The sequence below is a fragment of the Gadus chalcogrammus genome, chromosome 1 (genome assembly GCF_026213295.1).
Source record: "Gadus chalcogrammus isolate NIFS_2021 chromosome 1, NIFS_Gcha_1.0, whole genome shotgun sequence".
In the NCBI taxonomy this organism is placed as follows: Eukaryota; Metazoa; Chordata; class Actinopteri; order Gadiformes; family Gadidae; genus Gadus; species Gadus chalcogrammus.
Window position 1 is genome coordinate 25,234,789 of NC_079412.1, and position 19,784 is coordinate 25,254,572.

At 48.0% G+C, this 19,784-nt stretch overlaps 2 protein-coding genes across 3 annotated transcripts; one reads left to right on the forward strand and one right to left on the reverse strand.

Annotated features, from left to right (window-relative positions):
• The first annotated feature begins 1,014 nt into the window (after positions 1–1,014).
• Positions 1,015–13,083, forward strand: arhgef16 (Rho guanine nucleotide exchange factor (GEF) 16). Of its 2 annotated transcripts, XM_056597846.1 has the most exons (16): positions 1,015–1,373; positions 1,520–1,558; positions 2,184–2,946; positions 3,477–3,528; positions 4,490–4,653; positions 5,157–5,213; positions 6,440–6,600; positions 8,352–8,504; positions 8,837–8,966; positions 9,516–9,590; positions 9,821–9,913; positions 10,209–10,360; positions 11,310–11,495; positions 11,918–11,988; positions 12,262–12,363; positions 12,613–13,083. In XM_056597846.1, exons 3-16 carry the CDS (start codon positions 2,239–2,241, stop codon positions 12,750–12,752), a joined length of 2,244 nt encoding a protein of 747 aa, XP_056453821.1. In that variant the 5' UTR covers positions 1,015–1,373; positions 1,520–1,558; positions 2,184–2,238; the 3' UTR covers positions 12,753–13,083. The 2 variants fall into 2 exon arrangements, with proteins under 2 accessions (XP_056453821.1, XP_056453823.1); XM_056597848.1 differs by lacking the exon at positions 1,520–1,558.
• Positions 13,084–13,316: 233 nt separating this feature from the next.
• Positions 13,317–18,005, reverse strand: ybx1 (Y box binding protein 1). Its single transcript, XM_056597849.1, has 8 exons — positions 17,742–18,005; positions 15,970–16,033; positions 15,714–15,747; positions 15,502–15,591; positions 14,979–15,329; positions 14,387–14,472; positions 13,711–14,020; positions 13,317–13,431 (listed from the first exon to the last, which is right to left on the reverse strand). Exons 1-7 carry the CDS (start codon positions 17,848–17,850, stop codon positions 13,756–13,758), a joined length of 999 nt encoding a protein of 332 aa, XP_056453824.1. The 5' UTR covers positions 17,851–18,005; the 3' UTR covers positions 13,317–13,431; positions 13,711–13,755.
• Positions 18,006–19,784: the final 1,779 nt, after the last annotated feature.

Here is a 19,784-nt window from a genome sequence, read left to right on the forward strand (position 1 = left end):
ACGTGAGCTGCTAGTTTATCGAAAGCAGCGTCCCTAGCAACCTGACGTCGTTGAAACATGCGAGCGAGCCGATTAAATCTTCCTAATAACTATAAAACTAAAGATCAGACACAATCACTGACTGAAGATTATGCAAGTAAAAAGTATATTTCTCGCTAGAAATGTTATTAGAAACACGTTTAACGGTGATCGATCCTAAAATATTGCATTTCCCATTCAGATAATAAAGATTAATAAAGATCATACACATTCACTGACAGAAGATTATGCGAGGAAAATGTACATTTCTCGCTAGAAATGTCATTTGAAACACGTTTAATGGTGTATCTGTCCTAAAATATTGCATTTCCCATTCAGATAATAACGATTAATATGGCTACGTAACAATTTCACCAAATGCTAGGAGAACGTATCGCCCCCTGTTGGTGCTATTCCCCCATTCATTTCGAATGGAGAAGGACGCGTGTTCAGGGTGACGCTTTGGTCAGGCAAAGCGTGACCCTGAACACGCCTTGCGATGTGGACAAACGTATCTATTTTACGCCTTGGCGTGATACCGGGTTGGTGTGTGTGTGTGTGTGTGTGTGTGTGTGTGTGTGTGTGTGTGTGTGTGTGTGTGTGTGTGTGTGTGTGTGTGTGTGTGTGTGTGTGTGTGTGTGTGTGTGTGTGTGTGTGTGTGTGTGTGTGTGTGTGTGTGTGTGTGTGTGTGTGTGTGTGTGTGTGTGTGTGTGTGTGTGTGTGTAAATCAACAAAATGCTATAGTTACCCTTTAGACTTTGTTGCTTAAATAATTCCTATACAAAGAGAGGATATTGCCATTAGACATGAAAGGCCTCTCCAATGCACGTTATACAATTTTGTCCTTCCTTACAGTGTAATGCATTACGATATCTCCAGGGAGCGACAAATATCTATTGTCAAAGAACATTGGCTAAAAAAGTCGTTAAAAAAAAAATAAAGTTATAAAAGTGAGACCATTGATACCCAAAATGACATTAGGGGCAGGTCCCGGGATGTGAACGCTAAAGCGACGGTGAAGATCGAGTAACTGTTACACACTAACGGAAACATTTAGGCTTGCATAACGCCGGCTGAACAAATGGGTAATTTCCATGCTTGTTGTTGCGCGTCGAGATACAGGTGACTCACAGACGGTTACCTGTCGTGACGTCATATGCAGGGATTTTAGGGTCCCTGTAACACAGGAGGAAGTGAGTGAACGCCAACTGCAAAGTGCTCCGACGTGGAAAGCGAAGGATAACGCTGCTGGCTGTCTGCGACAGATCATACAGTGGTCATTATTTATCTGGGCGTTTTCCTGACTTGATGGTGACTTAGACAAGGGACGGCGGATCTTTGGACAAAGTTTACAGGTAAGTCCACAGCTGAACCTTCATGTGTCTGAGGCAGGGATAGATCCTCGCTCCCCAGGGTGTCATTGCGCTGTTCTCAACCATGGGAATGCAAGGCAGACATGTTTTCCCTTCTAATCTGTAATCTTTCCCATTCCCGGGAATAGACGGCGTCGTCAGAACTGTTTGAAGCCTACTACCAACTTGTGAGTTCACCAATGCTATCAAATATTTCTCACGATTTAAGGTTTTGAAAAGATGTATAGCCTACCTTTTTATTAAGTTTATCGAGGGCGTGGGTCACTTTGGAAACCAGCCCCACCTGTCAAAGTCCTAAGGGCCAATGTTCTGCAACAACTTACTACATTAATTTACAAAAATGTACGTTGTTTTGATTTTGGATAACGTCTATTTAAGTGATTAGCAATTAAATCTAGCAGATTTTAAATGAACATTTTGAAATTCACCTAAATTGCGCCAGAGTCCGTGGGAGTGAACGTGCCCTGTTAAACCTCTGGTGTAGGAGTGAGTCACTGAGATAGGATATTAAAGAACACGATTCACAGAGCTTCCTCACTGCAGTAAGAGAATCACGAGTGATGCTCAGGATGAGGGAAGAGGACCCCGCCGTTCCGAGCGACTTGTTTTTACCTGATTGTTCTTAGGTCCCCTCGAATGTGGGGTGGGGTCTCTTTTGACGTGTTGTCCTAAGAGTTTCTGAGTCTGTGTCAGTTCCTTGTTTACCTGCCACAAAGTGTGTTTTTCTTTATTTCTGTCGTTACAACAATCAATATTGTGTTCTCCCATGTCCTCTTCCTATGGATGCTACAGCGCTCGGAGCTCGGACCAGACCCAGGGTACCAGTGTAGCGGGGCGGGGTCCCAAAATGACCCACATACAGGCTGACGGCCTCACGGTGAGCGACCAGTCTCCTCTCCGCCTGGACCAGTGCTTCTCCACAGAGCTCCACATCACTGAACCCGGCGAGGGCGGCTCGCTGTCCCCGCCAGGCTGCCCTCAGTCCCCTCGCTCCCCTCACTCCCCTTGCGCCCCCCGCTCCCCCCGCGCCCCCCGCGCCCCCCGGACCCCGGTCTCCCCGCCACCGCGGACCCTGGTCGCCCCGACCCTGGTTCTGCACAACCCCCCCCAGGATGTAGAGGAGGTCTGGGCCCTCCAGAAGGAGAAGGTTCTCCTGAGCACCACCAGCCAGGTGGCCCAGAAGCTGGGCACCCAGCAGCTGATCCCCCGGAGCCTGGCCTCGTCGGGGGGGCGCAGCAAGACCCGCCACCACACCACGGTGGTCTCCTTCCCCATCGCCCCCGAGAGGCCCTTCGGGGGGGGGGACGGCGGCGGGGGCTCGGGGCGGAGCCGGCACTCCACCCAGGGCCCGGACGTGTCCTGGGAGGACTACGACAGCGACGGCGACGGCTTCGCCCTGCGGAGGAACCGCAGGAACAAGTCGTACCGCGTGGCGATCCTGGAGCTGGACGGGGGGCCGGAGCAGCAGCCGCAGCCGCAGCAGGACACCCTGATGACCCCCGTGCGCGAGCAGCGCTGCGCCAGTCCCGGGGCGCGGCCCGAACGGGCACAAAAGGTACCCGCTGTCTTGATTGGGGGGGGGGGGGGGGGGGGGGGAGATCCGGTGGGTTCACTGCGTGTTTATGTTTGATAGAATTGATAGGCCCAAACAAGGTTGATGATGCAGAGAGGCCAATAACCAAGGATAGTCCAGTGGTCAAAAACCCTAAACTCTTTAAATTAAGTGTATCTCCAATCCCCTGTTAGTCACTTTAAGTAGTGAAAAAAATGGGTTTTGAAAAATGTATTTAATAGCGGCATTTCATCCAGGTTAAATTTAGTATGTGTTCCTCTTTATTTCTATCAACGGTGGATGATGTGTGTGGAAATAGGCCATGAGGGATGGCTGGATTTTTCCATAAGAAACAGGGCTAGAAAACAATAGATACTGGGTGTAAAGCACTGGCACTCTGGATGAGTGCTAGACACACATGGAGCCCCAGGGTGATAGTGTGAGTGTTAATCATGATTTCTAACAAATAACAGGCCTATGTGTGTTTTGCAATGATTCATTTGTGTCTGTGCCCCCTGCTGTTTCGTTTCTAGCGAACCATCGGCCGAAAGAGGAACCAGAAGCATGGTGGATCCTTCAAAAACGGTATGTGCACACACCACACGTCGAGTCACGCTGTCCGCTGAGTCGGCTCCAGAAGATGACCTTAAAACACAGGCCGTGACATTGACCCGTTATCAGTCTGTGGTTGAGACAGAGGGTTAGGAGGAAGGTTGTGTGTTGTGGGGACGGGCTATTCTGCGGAGAAGCAGGGGTTTTCGGTTAGTTTGATAGCTCGGTCTGGACATGTGGCTGACAGGAGGACCCTGCTCCACCACTTGGCTAATAATGATGCCCTGCGGCCCAGGAGGGACTACTTCCTCTGTTCCTCTGTACCCTGTCAGCATACTGGGGTTTAAAGTGTGTGTGTGTGTGTGTGTGTGTGTGTGTGTGTGTGTGTGTGTGTGTGTGTGTGTGTGTGTGTGTGTGTGTGTGTGTGTGTGTGTGTGTGTGTGTGTGTGTGTGTGTGTGTGTGTGTGTGTGTGTGTGTACTGATTATTTTAAACCTCGTGACTACTCCTCCGATGACGGAACAGGTCTGGGTCAACAATCGGCAGATATATTGATTTAATTTGTTGACCTACTTTTCCCTGTATGCGACTTGGGTGGACGGCGCTGGTTGAGTTATACTCTATCTTGATGAAAGAGGTGTGTTGGACCCGAGTGCTAACCTAAACGGAACGGCCAACTGTTAATGTCTCACTGATAACGTTACAGAGAGCCATCTTCCTCTGCACAGGTTCTCGGTTGACTTGAGTTTCAATCGGTACCCCCTGACTACAAAACTCTAATCTCACGTCTCTAACCTCCAATCCAGTTCCAATGTTTGTTGTTTCTTTAGGATTGTAATATCTAGTAAGTGGCTTTGGTAAGTGGCCTTACTGCATATTATTATACAGTATACAACCCCTTCACAGAGCAATGTTGCAGACAGCTTACCCTCATCGACTATACACATAGATATCCAATTGTAATCATTTAATTGTGATTGTTCTGCGGTCCTCAGCCACGCCCCGTCTCTACCAGGAGATCTGTGAGCGCGGTCTGCAGTCCACCAATCAGGACGAGGTCATCGATGACTTTGTGGTGGTCGAGCCGCAGGTGGAGGACCAGGGCATTGTAGTGAAGAGCTACCGGCCGACGCAGCTCATCTGGAGCCACCTGCCCCAGGTAGGTCGCCTCCTGCCTCCCACCCACCTCTGAGTGCGGCAGGGTGGGGAAAGTGTGGGGGCTGGACGTCTGGTCCAAAGGTTGGATCCCCTGTGCCACTGCAACCAGGGTGTCGATGATACCCCCTACCTGCTCCAGAAGGGTCTCATAAATGCATGTAGGTTGTTATCATTCTAGATTAAGGGGAAGGGGTATCATATTCGTAGTGAAGCTTGGGTGGTGGGCTTAACGTCGGGTCTTGGGTTCCATTCCCTGCTGTGCTAAACCGACAGGGCGACAGGCAAGCTTCCTTGAGCCAGCTGCTTAACCTTCAACTGTATCTGTACTCTGTAAAGGGCTTAATTTAAGGATTGAAGATCATAGGTTGACATGTCTGATTAGATCAGAGTATGAAGTCAATGGTCACACCCCCATAGCTTAAAAAAAAACTGGAAATGTATAATCTAATGCGTGCTAATGTTTTTACCGTGGGTTTTAATGCTTGCATTATTGTTTTCTGTTAGGTGAAAGAGGGAGGTATTCTTGACAGAATTTCACCTGAGGAGCGGAAGAGACAGGAGGTACGTGTGTGTGTGCGTGTGTGTGTGCTTGTGTGTTCTCCCAGCGTCTCCTATGTCAACATGAAAGGTCTACCTTTGTGTGTTCTGCAGTTCCGTGAATACAGACACACCCTTAACTCACTCTGCCGCACACACACGTACACAAACTTACACAAAGCTGCGTGTCTAATTATTTTCAATCAATAACTGGTTACTCCTTTCCCTGCTGACCTTCTCTGGATGAAAGCATGCTAAGCGTTTGCACACCTGGTTAGCAGCAGAGGAAGGCGGGGAGGGCGGGCGGGTGAGGATCTGTGATTCACCAAAACACATCCGAGCCATCGGCTACGTTTTAGCGCGCAGCGGCAGCACTTTAGATTGGGCAGGATGTATCGTCATATATGAACATGTGCCTGGTTGAGACATTCTCTGTTTTGCTAGAAAACAACCTGAGTCACATTTTATTGAGTGAAGCAAGCAGCGAGGTTTACCCAATCTATCTAACAGACACATTGAAAAGGTACATGACGATACATGTAACGCACTAAAGTCGGTTCTGCTCGCAGAACATTTGACCTCACCTTCCCCCTACTGGCGTTTACAGTTGGGATTATAAAGCGCTGTAGATTTGGCTCAAAGGTCATGTGAGTGCTTGCAGCACTGCTTCGAGTCACATGATGAACTGCTGTGCATGAGGTAGAAGAAATACTGATGATATAATTATTAATTATTATTAATAATTATACGTTTATTTTATATAGCGCCTTTCTCACACTCGAGGTCGCTTTACAGATTCATGATAGCACACACAGAGCAAGACAGCCCAACAAGAAGTACAACAACACAAATATAAATATAAATAAATAATTGATAGAGTGTCTATGCAGTGGTGGAAGAGGAGAAGTTTGTCTTGAAACAGAAAGTTCTTGAGATGAGATTTAAAGAGAGGGAAGGAGGGACAATCACGGAGGGATTGAGGAAGGGAGTTCCAGAATTTGGTGGCCATGGCGCTGAAAGACTTGCCACCCAGGGTAGAAAGTCTGGGGCAAGGGGCAGAGAGGATGATGATGTAACTTTACCATAATTCTTATAAAGTACCTATATTAGTACAAAATAACTTCCATTGAATGAAACAAGCCTGCGATTCCCCCGGAGGAGGAATGAACATGAAACGCTGAGAGTGAAAGAAGGTCCTGGTTGTGCCCAGCTGACGGGTTAACCCTTGTTGTCCTCCCTCCGGCGGCCAGGCCATCTTCGAGATCATCACGTCGGAGTACTCGTACCTGCACAGCCTGGGCATCCTGGTGCGCCACTTCAAGAACAGCGAGCCCCTCCGTCAGTCCATGACCGCCACCGAGCACCACCACCTCTTCTCCAACATCGCCGTCATAGAGGGAGTCAGCAAGAAGTAGGCCACCACCACCCACTCACCCCACAACAACAACACCACCCACTCACCCCAATCCCACCAAATCAACACCACCACTCACAGCCACCCGAAACCACCCACCCACCCCAGAACAACAACACCACCCACCCACCACTCACCCCACAACAACAACACCACCCACTCACCACTCACCCCACAACAACAACACCACCCACTCACCCCAATCCGACCCACTCAACACCACCACTCACACCCACCCACTCACCACCACTCACACCCATCCACCAACACCACCGGCTCAACACCACCCACTCACCAAGAACCACCACCTACCCACACACCAAATAGTTCTACTTGTGTCAACGTTTTTTATATAAAAATTAAACTACTACATTCTATTGCATTACTTATTTTAATGTGACCACCATTGCATAAGGCCAAGTCGTTCCCTTTGCATTCTGACTACTTAAGGGATGTGATTGGGAGTCGTGTTCAGTTGCAGGGAGATATGCTCAGTGGATGGGTTCAGGAAGAGCATTCCTTTATGTCAGCCAGTGTGTGTATTAGCCCTGCTGCTTCCTCCCAGCTTGTTAGAACACGCCAGCCAAACCTGTTCTGCTGCCCCCTGTCGTATCTTGCTTTTGACATAGAGCTAAGCTTAGATCTGCACTCTCTCTCGCCCACAAACAGAAGACCGAGCAAGGCCAGTCTTTGTTATTTCTTCTACTCATCGTGTGTGTGTTTGTGAAGGCCGTCGAACATAACTTCAAGTTAAGTTCCTAGTAAACATCGCAATAACATACACATGGAGGTTATGAGTCAGGATACTTCCTAATTTGTATTATTAAGTAGGGCTGGGAATTTGAATTGATTTCCCATACTTAGGTTTGCTTTGATTCAAACTAACTAGGGTTATTTCAGTTACAATACCTACTGCATGGATATTTAGGAGATTCGCTGATGACCAAAGCTGTGAACTGAACAAGGAACCCTCAGACTTTGTCAAGACTGCTCCTAAAAAGGTTAACCATTAACATCCAGTGGTAATCATTACATTCAATTAGTTTACTTAATGACGAATAAAAAAATTGATCTGTAGGTGTCTTCAAAAAGAACCCTTTCGGTAGTCCTGCAATAACATTTGCCCAAATCCGCACACATCCGCAGAATAATCATTAGATGATGTTATATTCGATTGAACCATGGTTCTTGAGGACAGCTCGGTGGCTCCAATCATATTGCACCCGCTGTGTACACCTTGTAGCACCCGGCCCTACTTACAAAAAATGAACTTGTTGTGATCCCTTTTAGCTGCCTACATGTGAGATGTTGAATTGAGCGAGTGCTTGCACCCAGTGTAACCAACTAACCATGGTCATTGTTTCATCTCAATGAGTCGGACTTCTGTGGGAGTAAAGACCACTCAAATCCCACTTTCTCTTGCATTCGGTCTTGGATCCCTTTCTCCTTTGTGCGTCTCATTCTCGCCCGCCATCCCACCCCCCCCCACCTCCACTTATATTCTTGAAAGGCTCCGCAAAGCTGATGTGTTTCGCTACGCTTCTCGATGTCACGATTTTATCTGCTGCGTTTTGAGTGTATTAAGTGTTTATAAAGTGCCTTTTTACAATGAACCTTCTGCCTCTACCACCACCTCTCCTGGACACCGGGGCATTCATTTAGAAGTCCCTCTCTCACTCTCACCCTCTCTCGCCCTCTCTCTCTCTCTCTCGCTCAAATGTTGCTCTGGTTCCATCCCGGCGCCGCAGGTTCTTCGAGGACCTGGAGCGGCGGCACCATGCCCACCCGGTGATCCGGGACATCAGTGACATCGTTCAGCACCACTCCACCCACAACTTTGAGCCGTACATCGTGTACTGCTCCAACGAGACCTTCCAGCAGAGGACCTTGCAGAAGCTGCTGTGAGTCTGTTTCACCTCTACTGTGATGTACCGGGGGCCAAATGAAACCTTTGTGGACCCCTTGACATCGTCAAGTGCATTCTCAAAGCACGGCGGGAATGGTCGTCTCTACTGCACTGTCCATCAGCCCTCCTCTAGTCTCCCTATTTCAATGTAATAGGAAATCACAGGCTATTTACTGTGTGTGTGTGTGTGTGTGTGTGTGTGTGTGTGTGTGTGTGTGTGTGTGTGTGTGTGTGTGTGTGTGTGTGTGTGTGTGTGTGTGTGTGTGTGTGTGTGTGTGTGTGTGTGTGTGTGTGTGTGTGTGTGTGTGTGTGTGTGTGTCCCATCAGCACCAGCAACACGGTGTTCAAGGAAACCCTGAAGCAGATCGAGGGGAGCGCTGACTGTGGGGGTCTTCCCATGATCTCCTTCCTCATCCTGCCCATGCAGAGGGTCACCAGGCTACCGCTGCTGCTGGACGTCAGTACACAATCCCTTCAGTTCACCCACGGACCCCTCGCTGACCCCTAGTCCATTACAACTTACTTGGCCGCACATCAGTGTTCATACCCGTCGGTACACACACCGACCCCTTTGAAAACTCCCCTGACTGCATGTCACTATTCCTCCTATCCTGCTGAACTCCTGCCCCTGCAGAGGGTCGCCCACTCTCAGTGTATACCCACATCCTCCCCTCATCCTCCTTACCTGACTCATAGCCCTCTCTTCCCCCATCATAGAGTAGTGAAGACGTTTTTCTATGTTCAGCTGCTCCAGGTTTTTAAAAATTCTTGTGATGAATCTTTGCAAGAAACCCAGAAGCAGTGCAAAGCCCAAAGATGTAATTCACATTGATTTATTATGTATCTTTTACTAGCAATAGGCTATTCTTAGCCTACTGTTATGCTGTGACTTTCCTTAAAACAGAGCACGATCCGTCCTGATTTTTGGGTGATCCAGATGGAGGATTTAACTTATATTTATGAACGTATTTTTGATCCCATAATCTAATGGTTTTCTGTCCTACAGACCATCTGCCAGAAGACCCCGGACAAGACGGCAGAGTACTTTGCTGCGGTCTGGTCTCTGCACGCCATCAGCAAGGTACGAAGACACGGCCACTGTACACACAAGAGAAACTAAACAATACTTTCAGCTTCCATGCTAACTCAAAGTATCTCATCAAACCATGGCTGCAAACATTCTTAGCATGGGTGTTTCCAGTGGGAATCGAACCCCTCATCCTGGGCGTCCCCACGCCATGCCCTCCCAGCTACACTGAACCACATGTGTGTAGTACTTATGAGGACTGTTGTGATTGTGAACGGCTGTAGTTGGTGAATAGCTGCAACGACGGCGCCAGACTCATGGAGAGGACGGAGCAGATGTACACCATTCAGAAGCAGATGGACTTTGGCAAGATTAAGGTGAGGAGAAGGCCCTGAGACCTCCTAATGACAGGACTAATGACACCTACTTACTGCCGTGGGCAAATTAACGCAATTCATAATGTTCTTAATATTGGGATATTTAGAATCTGTCTGTTATAACACACTTTTGTGAAGCAAGACTAGTAATGTCCATCAAGTCTCTTTTACACGGTTTGTCGCAAAACCGAAAGCAACAATTCTCGGCATTCACCAAACCTCTGCGCGGATCCTGTTCTTGCCGGATGAGAGGTAGCGGCTGATGCTAATGCTAACACTACGTGTGTACGTACAGCCGTTCCCGCTGGTGTCGTCGTCGCGCTGGCTGAGGAAGCGCGGGGAGCTGGCCATGTGCACGGAGGAGATGAGCATCTGGAAGGCCTTCAGCAACCGCTGCTACTACCTGTTCCTCTTCAACGACGTGCTCATCGTCACCAAGAAGAAGAGGTCGGCCATCTTCTGTTTACATTACACCCTCCTGACCCCTGCTCAACAGCCTAGGCACCTTCTCCCGAAACCTTAATGTTATCCAGCATTTTCTGAAGGCCGCTACGAATACGAGTTAAAAGGTTGTAGGTCGTATATGTAACCTTACTGATTCTAGTAATCCACATCTCTCAATACACTCATGCAATACACAAACCTGGGTGTGTATGCCCATTGCTCAGATTAACTGTTGCTGACGATTGAGTGAGACAATAAAGTCAAGTCGATCGAGAACACAAGTTGGAGTGCTGTCTTTTTAAGTGGTCACAGGTTAGGCTCGACAGACACCTGTGGCATTCCATAATTTATCGTCAACCAAACATGCTTACCTGCAGTGTTTTCTGAAGAAAGCTACAGTACGGGTTGTAACTCAATAGCTTCCCACCACTGGCAACCCCGCAGGGATCGGCAGACCCAGGTGCTTTCACTCTGAGAGAATGGGAGCAGAAACTGTAGAGAGGGAGCGGTCGGACAGAATGCTTGGCATTCTTCCAACTACCCTACAACAGGTCCAGCCTGCCCTCAAGGGGGTTGGGGGGGGGGGGCTTGTGTCGTAGCATTACAGCTCAAGTCCACAAACATGGTCCACCTATGTCCAGAGCTCAGAGCGACCGCCGTTAGGTTCCCCCGTGTTTAAGAGGTGAGCCATTAATGCCCAGGTCTGCTCCAAATGTCTGTACACTGTGGCTTCCTGTAGCTGCTAATTATCCAGACGATCTGTTGGCGTGAGGAACCAAGGCCTACATAATGACATGTCTTCTTGTTGCTTCTCGGGATGGGATTATTAAGGAAGTGTTCTGGATTGGTTCAACAGGAATATCCGAAATTCTTGTGGCACCGTTCAGGTTTTTAGCGAGGGGAAATGTTCAAAGGAAGGAGACTAGAGAATTGTCTGTGTGGGTTGTTCCAGCGAGGAGAGTTTTGTGGTCACGGACTACGCCACTATGGATAACGTGGAGGTGGAGATGGGGGAGGACGCTGAGGGCCGGTCCACTCTGGGCAGGAGCGGCTCTGGCCACCAGGTGTCCTTCAGGCTGCGGATGAGCAAGAACAGCGATGGCAAAGCTGAGCAGATCACCCTGGCAACAGAGTCCAGGTACGGAACTGCTGCCTCTCATTATTTGGGGTTTATTTTCAATTAATTCACTATCAAATTAGCAATTGGAAATATGTCTATTTTAAATTTTGCAAACAATTTTACTGAATTGATTTCCAAGAAGGGCTTGTCTTGCAGCTCTTAAGTTGTATTTGTGGCGCCTTGAATAAGGGCGGGGTGTAATTGGCCAAAGGCAATGTGTTTACGTTGTTGGTTTTAGAGAGAATCAGGCTCTAATTACTTAATCATGCCCGGAATCCTTCTTGTAATCTTGAGTTAACACCATTTGCATGTGGCGCCATCTACTGGCAAATAAAAACACAACGATTTTATACTATTTAAACCCAAAGCTTGTTTTTCATTTTTACTTTGTAGTATTGGTACTTCTGAGCTAACTGTTTTGTGTGGTCTCCATGGCGAAGGGTGGACCGGGCTCGGTGGGTAAGTGCGCTCCGAGAGCACAAACAAGACGGCGTTGTCACAAGTAAAGAGGGTAAGCCACCAAGGAGCCCAACATGTGTTCTGTATCAAAACTAATACTGGTTACTTTTTAACGAGATACCCAAGCATTTATTCCTCATGGGAACTGTTGCATCACGTACCCTATTGTCTTTTTCGAGTTATAAACAAATGCTCCGTCTTTGGGGCTTTATTCCTAACCCCTGAATCCTGCTGTCTCAGTATTTTAGTTCTTGACCTTTTAAAAATGAATATTTACAAGCACCACACATATCATCGTTCCTAATGAATTGCAAATGTGTTCCAGGTCTTGCGCAGTACGAGACCACTAAAGCCTACATGCCCAGGGAACCAGATGAGCTGGGTCTGCGCCCGGCCGAGGTGGTCATTCTTCTGGGGAAGGAGCTCGGTGAGAACTTGCACCCCCAGGCGGGCACTTATGCAATGGAACATGTGCAGCCATTCAATACTAATGAATGGAAGTTGACCATATACGGAAGCACCTTGTTAAATGGAAGATGTGACTTTGGAACCAAATGTAGTTAAGAGTAATTGTATGATTTAAAGATTTGTTAATTGTATAAACTGCGACCCTTCTGGTTCTTTACTAGCAGATTAACTCAAATTAAATCCTTATCGTGTCCTCTCCGATTGCCAGACTGGTGCCATGGCGAGCGGATGCGGGACGGTGAGCGAGGCTGGTTCCCTGCCAACTGTGCCAAAGAAATCACCAACCTGACTGCTATGGAACAAAACGTCCAGCGGATGAAGCGTTTACGCAAGGAAACCAATGTTTAGTGTGGCCTTCAACCCTAGATGTTGTAGATACAGAAATGTCCTGGTGAAAGATGTTCATGTGTACAGAGTAGTGTTGTTTGAATGTACTGGTCACTAGATAGGAACGGATTGTTTGTAGACTGACGTTTGACAGATTAACTTTAAAAATAATATCACTATCCGTTTAACACTACTTAGCTTGATAATTTAGAAAGGTTTAAAAGTTGATCCAACATGGCAGTCTATATATAATATTTTGTAAATAAGGTATACCAGATACTTGAATTATGAGAAGGATACATCAGGGGGATGTGTGAACTAAATAAAATGCAAAAACAAGAATGTAGTTGTTTGACTTTTATTTGAGCTTGCATTTTGTTAAAATGTTTGATTACATAAAAAGTTATTTAAAAATGTCAAACTGACCAGATATCAAATTACAATATTTTTTCATCTTAAAAACCTTTTGGTGTAAAAACTTAGGACCGATTTAGAAAAACATCTGCTTGTTTCCCCAAAACTTTTTTGTAACTGTCACGTAAAAATAATGGAAAAAGAAAACAGAAGTCTGCATAGATTCTGCAGGCAAATCGGTGGTAAATCTGGTCGAATGCATGGTGCAAGCTTGTGACGGTAGTCAAGTCAAATCTGTTTCTTATTGCTCAGATCTTTGATGTTTCTTTTCTTGCTGACAAAAAAACTGCAAGAGAAAGGGGACAAAATTAGTATCACTGTTAACTAGGGGAGTCTGCAAACAGCTGCAGTCCATTAAAAACGACAGCTTAGATTACCCCGAAAAAAAACAGATGTACATTCAGAGCATCCACCCGAGAGCAAATGTTTGACTTATGAAGCATAATTCACGGTTGACACAAGAAATATTCCATGGGTTCCACACCCTTTATCGTCCTTTCAAAAGGCTCTTTGTCTTGGCATGTACACAACTCAACACACATCAACGCCCAGGCGGCCCACTCACCCGGACGATGGTAAAAAGATGGAGGGTGCCGGTGGGCGGGTGTTCCTACTCAGCCCCGCCCTGCTGGGGCTCGGGAGCGGACGTCTTCTCGGGGGCTGGCTCTCCCGCGGCCTTGGCCTCTTTGCCTTCGCCCTCGCCCTCTCCTGGCTTGCCTCCGGCCTGGGGGCGTCTGCGGCGGTAGTTGAAGTTGCGGCGGTAGCGTCGCTGGCGCGGCTCCCCGCCCTGGCCGCCCTCACCTCCCTGGTTCTCCTTGTCCTCCTCGCCGTCCCGCACCGGTCTGGGACGTGGTGGACCTCTGGGGGAGGGATGACTGTTGGAACGGCGGGGGGGGGGGTTATTAATAACGGAGCATCAGTTCCACTCCATCGGCATGCTAAATTATTCAGGCAAACGCAACGGGACTACAGACGAGGCTGTGTAGTGGAAGGGGGCCACTTTGAAACAACTCTTCCATGATATACAACAGTTATCTACCATTACTAAAACAATATTATTTAGAGGAAAAAGTGTGAAAGTCTGTTAATGCCAGTCTCCCATCCAAAAAAATGGTTAATGTTCTAATCTACTAGCTGAAATAGGGGGTTCATTTACACTTTTAGGAACAAACATTGGCCCATCATGTTTTGTACCGTGCTGGCCACGGGGGATATTCCCACAAGCACCTCTTGGTCAGTACCTTGGTCGGAAGCCTCTGTAGTAGTTCTGCCTCATTGGTTTGTTGCCCTGGTCTGGTCCTCCCTGGTTCTCGTCACCTTCTCCTCCCTGAAAGCAAACAAGAGCTCCACGTCAGGCGACTGCTGTGTGTTCCGTCCACGCCCAGGAAGGCACCTTCCCTAATCAGGTCACGATTAGTTGAGCGTCTTCAAAAACACATTTATTTTATAGGGCCAACAATAGGTGTCAAATTATTTAAGATAATATAGAATATTATATAACTACAAACTTTATGTGTATACCATTGGATGGTTTCACCACAAAGGAGGGCCCGGGACACCACATGGATCGTCCGATACAGTACAAGGGCCCGCCGGGGCCCCGATACACCAAGCACCGCGTGAACCACGAGAGAGGGTTGAGTATGACGTCATCGGACGTGCGGAGTCACCGGGCTTTCTCGCCCTTTTTATTATTCTTGTGGGTGTGGCTCCCGTGCTCCGCCCCGTTTGCCTGCTTCGGGACTCCGCCCTGCAACGGCATACCTCGTTCGTCGCACCCTCTCTCGTGGTGCGCTGGGGTTCGAGGGCCGGGCGGCCGAAGCGTCTACTTACAAAGTATGGCGGGTAGCGCCGTCTGCCGGGGTACGTGGGCCGGCGCTGCTGCTGCTGGGGCTGCACCTCTCCCTCGGGGGCGCTGTCCGCACCGTCCCGGTTGCCCTTGTTCCGGCTGCCGCCGCCTCCCCTTCCTCCTCCTTCGCCTCCCCTTCCTCCTCCTTCGCCGCCGCCGCCGCTACCGCTGCCAGGCTCCCCCTCGCCGTCGCTCTGGTAGTTGTCTGGGTACTCGCCGTCGCGTGGCGGGCCCCTCCTGCGGGGGTAGCGCCTGTACCGGTTGCGGTCGGCGGCGTACTTGCTGCCCTGGACGGGGACGCCTCCGGGCCCGGTGACGTTGGACGCCTCTGCTCCCTGGAGATAGAGGGGGGGCGACGGGGTTAGTATCGGGTCCCCATCCCCCCTCAGTCATTTAAGCACTGGCAGCCAAGATTAGATGTACCTCTAATCCCATTATCCCCCAATAATATAGATCTCTGTATGGGGTGGGCTGCTGGTGCATGGATTAAACCGTTAAGAAACCCACCTTCTCCCCTTCAACCACATCAAACTCTACAGTTTCTCCATCTCCAACACTGCGTAGGTATTTCCTTGGGTTGTTCTTTTTTATGGCCGTCTGAAACAAAGCTTTGCATCAGAATACGCGGTACACAAATAGGAAATGCTACTGAAAGGAAAGATCAAACTTGTCGGCACGATTTGTAGAGAATAATGCTTTTGCAGCCAAGTCTTGCTTACCTGGTGTACAAAAACGTCCTCCTTCGTATCATCCCTAGAGCATTTTTTTTTGGGGGGGGGGGGTGCACGGGAACAATGGTTACAACATTGTAAATAGTGACAGATGCTACTATACCCGCATGCATACAGAATAATTTAGACGTGCACGTAACAAAGCTGCAGACAAATCTCCTGCACTGCTTTGTAAGCAAATCAGAGACATAATAGGATTGAACACACACATCCACGAATGGGCAGTAGGGGAGAGTTGACTTGCCTGTTGATAAAACCGTATCCATTCCTGACGTTGAACCATTTGACTGTGCCCAAGACTTTTGTTGCTGTAGAGACAAAATATAAGATTGTCAGTCTTGTGTGACCTAGCCAGCATATACATCCTAAATAAATGATTATAACACGGTACAGAAATTGCATGCATCCCTAATGAAACAGAGCTGCTCATGTCCAGAGATAATGCTGAAGTTAAATTTAACCACCCAACTGTCAGTCTTTTAATAGATGTCGAGGAGTGTTCCATACCAGCTGCTCAGGGCGTGAGACTTGATCCAAATGTATTAATGGCATGCGGATATCGGACAGGTTCGTTCCTTGGGCCCTATGTCCCAGTTTAATCTATGAGATATGTATGAACAATCAGAAGCAACACCTATTTACATTTTTTCAACACGTCTCATGCGGTATGCCACAAGTGAATCATTCAATTAAATTCGTTGCTCAATGCCTACTGCACCAGTTCAGCATTGGTTTCAAGTGCGGCTGTTCCACGTGGTGGCGGCGTGCGCCTCGACGCAGGCGATCTAGGAGCCTAGCCAGGCTGCTAGCGGAGCTGCTAACAGGGTCTCCACCATGTGGTTGGAACGCAGCCAATATGTAGAAACTGCTGTATTGCGTCGCCAATCAACATTATCCCCATGTCTGTTCAGCGGCGAACACATACAACAATGGCAGTGGCATGGCCGACAGGAGAGATTTTACGATTATTTAACTAACAAAAGAAAATCCGCAAAATACCAAGGCGGACATTTTGGGTGCAGTTATGCATCCACCCCGGCGAGCTAACGTGGCTAGTCTCGTTAGCTATAAACCAAGCACTGCTGCAAATCGACCAAATGAAGATGCGATTATTTGCCAAAGAAATTTCTGGACCCATTACTAGTTTGCGAAACAACCACCCCCAGTAAACACAGACACGATTTCGATCACACAAGTCAGGTGTCTACGGAACTGTCGATGAAACCTGGAAATCTCCCTGCTAGGCACACGCCGAACAAAGGGACCACGAAGCCTAGCAGCTAACATTAGCTACCGATATAAGTAGCACATAGACGTGCTAAAAAAAACTAGTCTCAATTACCTCTAGGTGATAGCAAACAAACCAGAATAAACAAATACCACAGATGTCACCAAGCGTCTGACGGGGTCGTCCGCATGGACTCAAACAGAGCCCGGGGGCGCAGGCGACATAGCCCGAAATGGAGGCTGCTGAAAGGAGGCCATCGGACCGGCATCTTTGAAACAGCGGATGAATGGCCTTTTATCATATATATTTATAGTTCCCGATTAACGTTGATTCTAAACACTGGTCAGGGTGTCGTTCCACTGTTTCGCTTGATTCCACCTATCCCAGAACCCGTGTCGGCGTGCGACGGTTTGGAGAACAAGACAGAACGTCCAACTGTCATGTTGAGTCCGTCGTTGATCAGCCGGTACCCCGACTAGTAAGGCCTTCTCTCGATTAAAGAAGGCTTTTTTTGTAAGTCGATGCTTTGTTTCCGGTGAACGTGATGATTCATGTGTAATAACGATGATGACGATCCGGGGTAACTCCATCCAGATAGTGACCCAGCCAAACGCATACTCCAGAATCTCTCGGCTGGGTTAACCAACGATCGTGTTAACTAATGATCTCGTTCGCTGTTAACTCGTGGCTAACCAGAATAACCGGGAATCAGAGTGGAAGAGTAGATCCGGCGGGTTTTCCCGAGGCCACAAGCAGTTAGCTACTTATCCGTTTTGCAGCTATCTTACCGATGACCTTCTTGTCCACCGCGGACGCCTCGGCCGCCGGGCTGGAGGGTCTCTCCTCCTCGGCAGCGGGCTGCGGTGGTTGCTGTTGTGTTTCGGCCTCGCTGCTCATGGTTACTGGTTGGTAATGGCTTGTGCCGGCGGTGACTCTCTAGTGTGTTTCCCGGTGCTAGATGGTAACCTGGGCCGGCGGTGGTGGGGGCTACTGCCTTCGGGCTCTCTGCTTTCCTCTCTCCGCTCCCGTTGCCGATCGAACTGGGCAGAATGAGAAACAGTGCGAGGGACTATTCCCGGTCGCGAGCCCGCCCAGCCGTTGGTGGAATTGGCTGCTTGGTACAACGCTCTTCCAACGGGTCCTTCGATTGGTTAACCGAGTTCTCAGTTGTCCCGAGGTAATCCCCATTGGCTACAAATAAATCACTCTCACGTAGTAACCGCCCACAAAGAAGAAACACCAGCGAGAAAAAGACATGAAACATTTTCTGTGATAAATAGAAGCTTTGCATAGTCTATTTCGATGATACATGGTTGCCATTGTGTAGGTTAGGCACTCGTCCCATCCTTGATGTGGATTGGTACGCAACGGTTCACCGGTCCGGTACCGTTTCTACTGTAATTTCCAAGATACTTGTGATCAACTATGGGTGTGTTCCTATTTGTTTCTCAGTGATTCATGACCACTGGCTATGTGGCACAAATTTATTTCAGTGTGCATTGCGATTTCGGGGAAATGAGAGCACCAAAACAGGCATCACCAGTCTTTCAGGCTCTGTACTTGAGTCATACGTAGGGTCCAATAAAAAAAACAAAGTGTTTGTGCGTGTGTGTGTGTGCGCGCGTGCATATATATATATATATATATATATATATATATATATATATATATATATATATCATGAATCAAGTTTTTGAGGATTTGAATGAATTGCATTATAATAATTAGAATGATAAATAATATCCATAAATATTGAATTCTGCACTGAACCCACACGTTTGTTTTGAATCCTGTAGTAATTTGAATATCAAATAACACTATTGTGCGAATGAATACATCAATACATATTTTTGATTGAGGGTTGAGTAACCAACAAGGCCTTTGGGTTTCTAATCAATACAAATCTAATTGCTTTTAAGTCACTCCACTAGGGCAGGCCACTTCATCTAGCGGAGACGGTTTCATTTGTCATGTTAATTATATCTTTGTTTAAAAATAATAAATCAACACAAACCCTTTCTTCGGTTACAATTCACATAGAATCCTATTGAATTGATTACATATATCAAAGACATACTGAGTAAACCACGCCTTTAAAGTCATAATTTACACACAGCCCAGGTGACGAAAGGTGGTTTGTGTTTCGTGAGCGAGCGGAGGGGAGAGTGTATGGAGCAGAGGGTGAGAGCCAGGGGTACCCTTGGGTAATGCAGCCATTACACTTGGCCTCTAAATTGTGAGACTCAAATTCCAATAACATAGAGCAGACAGAGCAAGCCAAGCCCTACATATTGTTATGCTAATGCCCTGCTGGCACTGTTGGATGTGTGGAAGCTCAATGCTAATGGCGGAGCAGCCCTAACTCTTGCACAATGCCTAGCTTTAGCATTGACCCCACTACAGCTACTCATGAATCCCACCCCCACCATGAATTAAGAAAAAAAAAACGCACCCTTCCGTCCTCTGCATGAGAACAGTGGGTGACTGTGAAAGGATTCTTTTGTACCGGAGGAACAGGGTCCATGGCGACGGAGTGCGGGGGAGGGGTGGCTAGGGTCTTCGCACCGGTGCTGGGACAAGTGGCAACCATAAGTTGAGCTGAGGAGCGGCTTGGCGTTCAGAGTGTTCCTGAGGCGCCGGTTTGCCCCACTGCTGACTCTCGGGAGTTTGAGGGTGCCTAGCTCTGGTACGACTGACTCCAAGCCTCCAACATGCGCACAATATGCTCCGCAATGGGTGTCTTCCAATCAGATCCAATCAATATATCACTGGACGATAGCAAGGGTAAAACAATGGGCAAGAGCGATGTTTTGTAATAAGTAAGTTAACTC

Bases quoted from the DNA above. Each gene is read 5' to 3' on its own strand.
- ybx1 (XM_056597849.1), bottom strand. From the start codon at position 17,850: ATGAGCAGCGAGGCCGAAACACAACAGCAACCACCGCAGCCCGCTGCC. The intron at 16,034-17,741 runs GTAAGATAGCTG...TTGTCTCTACAG, and splicing joins GGTGGACAAGAAGGTCATCG to CAACAAAAGTCTTGGGCACA. The intron at 14,021-14,386 runs GTACTGACCAAG...CCGTTCCAACAG, and splicing joins TACAGAGGCTTCCGACCAAG to TCATCCCTCCCCCAGAGGTC.
- arhgef16 (XM_056597846.1), top strand. From the start codon at position 2,239: ATGACCCACATACAGGCTGACGGCCTCACGGTGAGCGACCAGTCTCCT. The intron at 8,967-9,515 runs GTCAGTACACAA...TCTGTCCTACAG, and splicing joins GGCTACCGCTGCTGCTGGAC to ACCATCTGCCAGAAGACCCC. The intron at 9,914-10,208 runs GTGAGGAGAAGG...GTGTACGTACAG, and splicing joins TGGACTTTGGCAAGATTAAG to CCGTTCCCGCTGGTGTCGTC.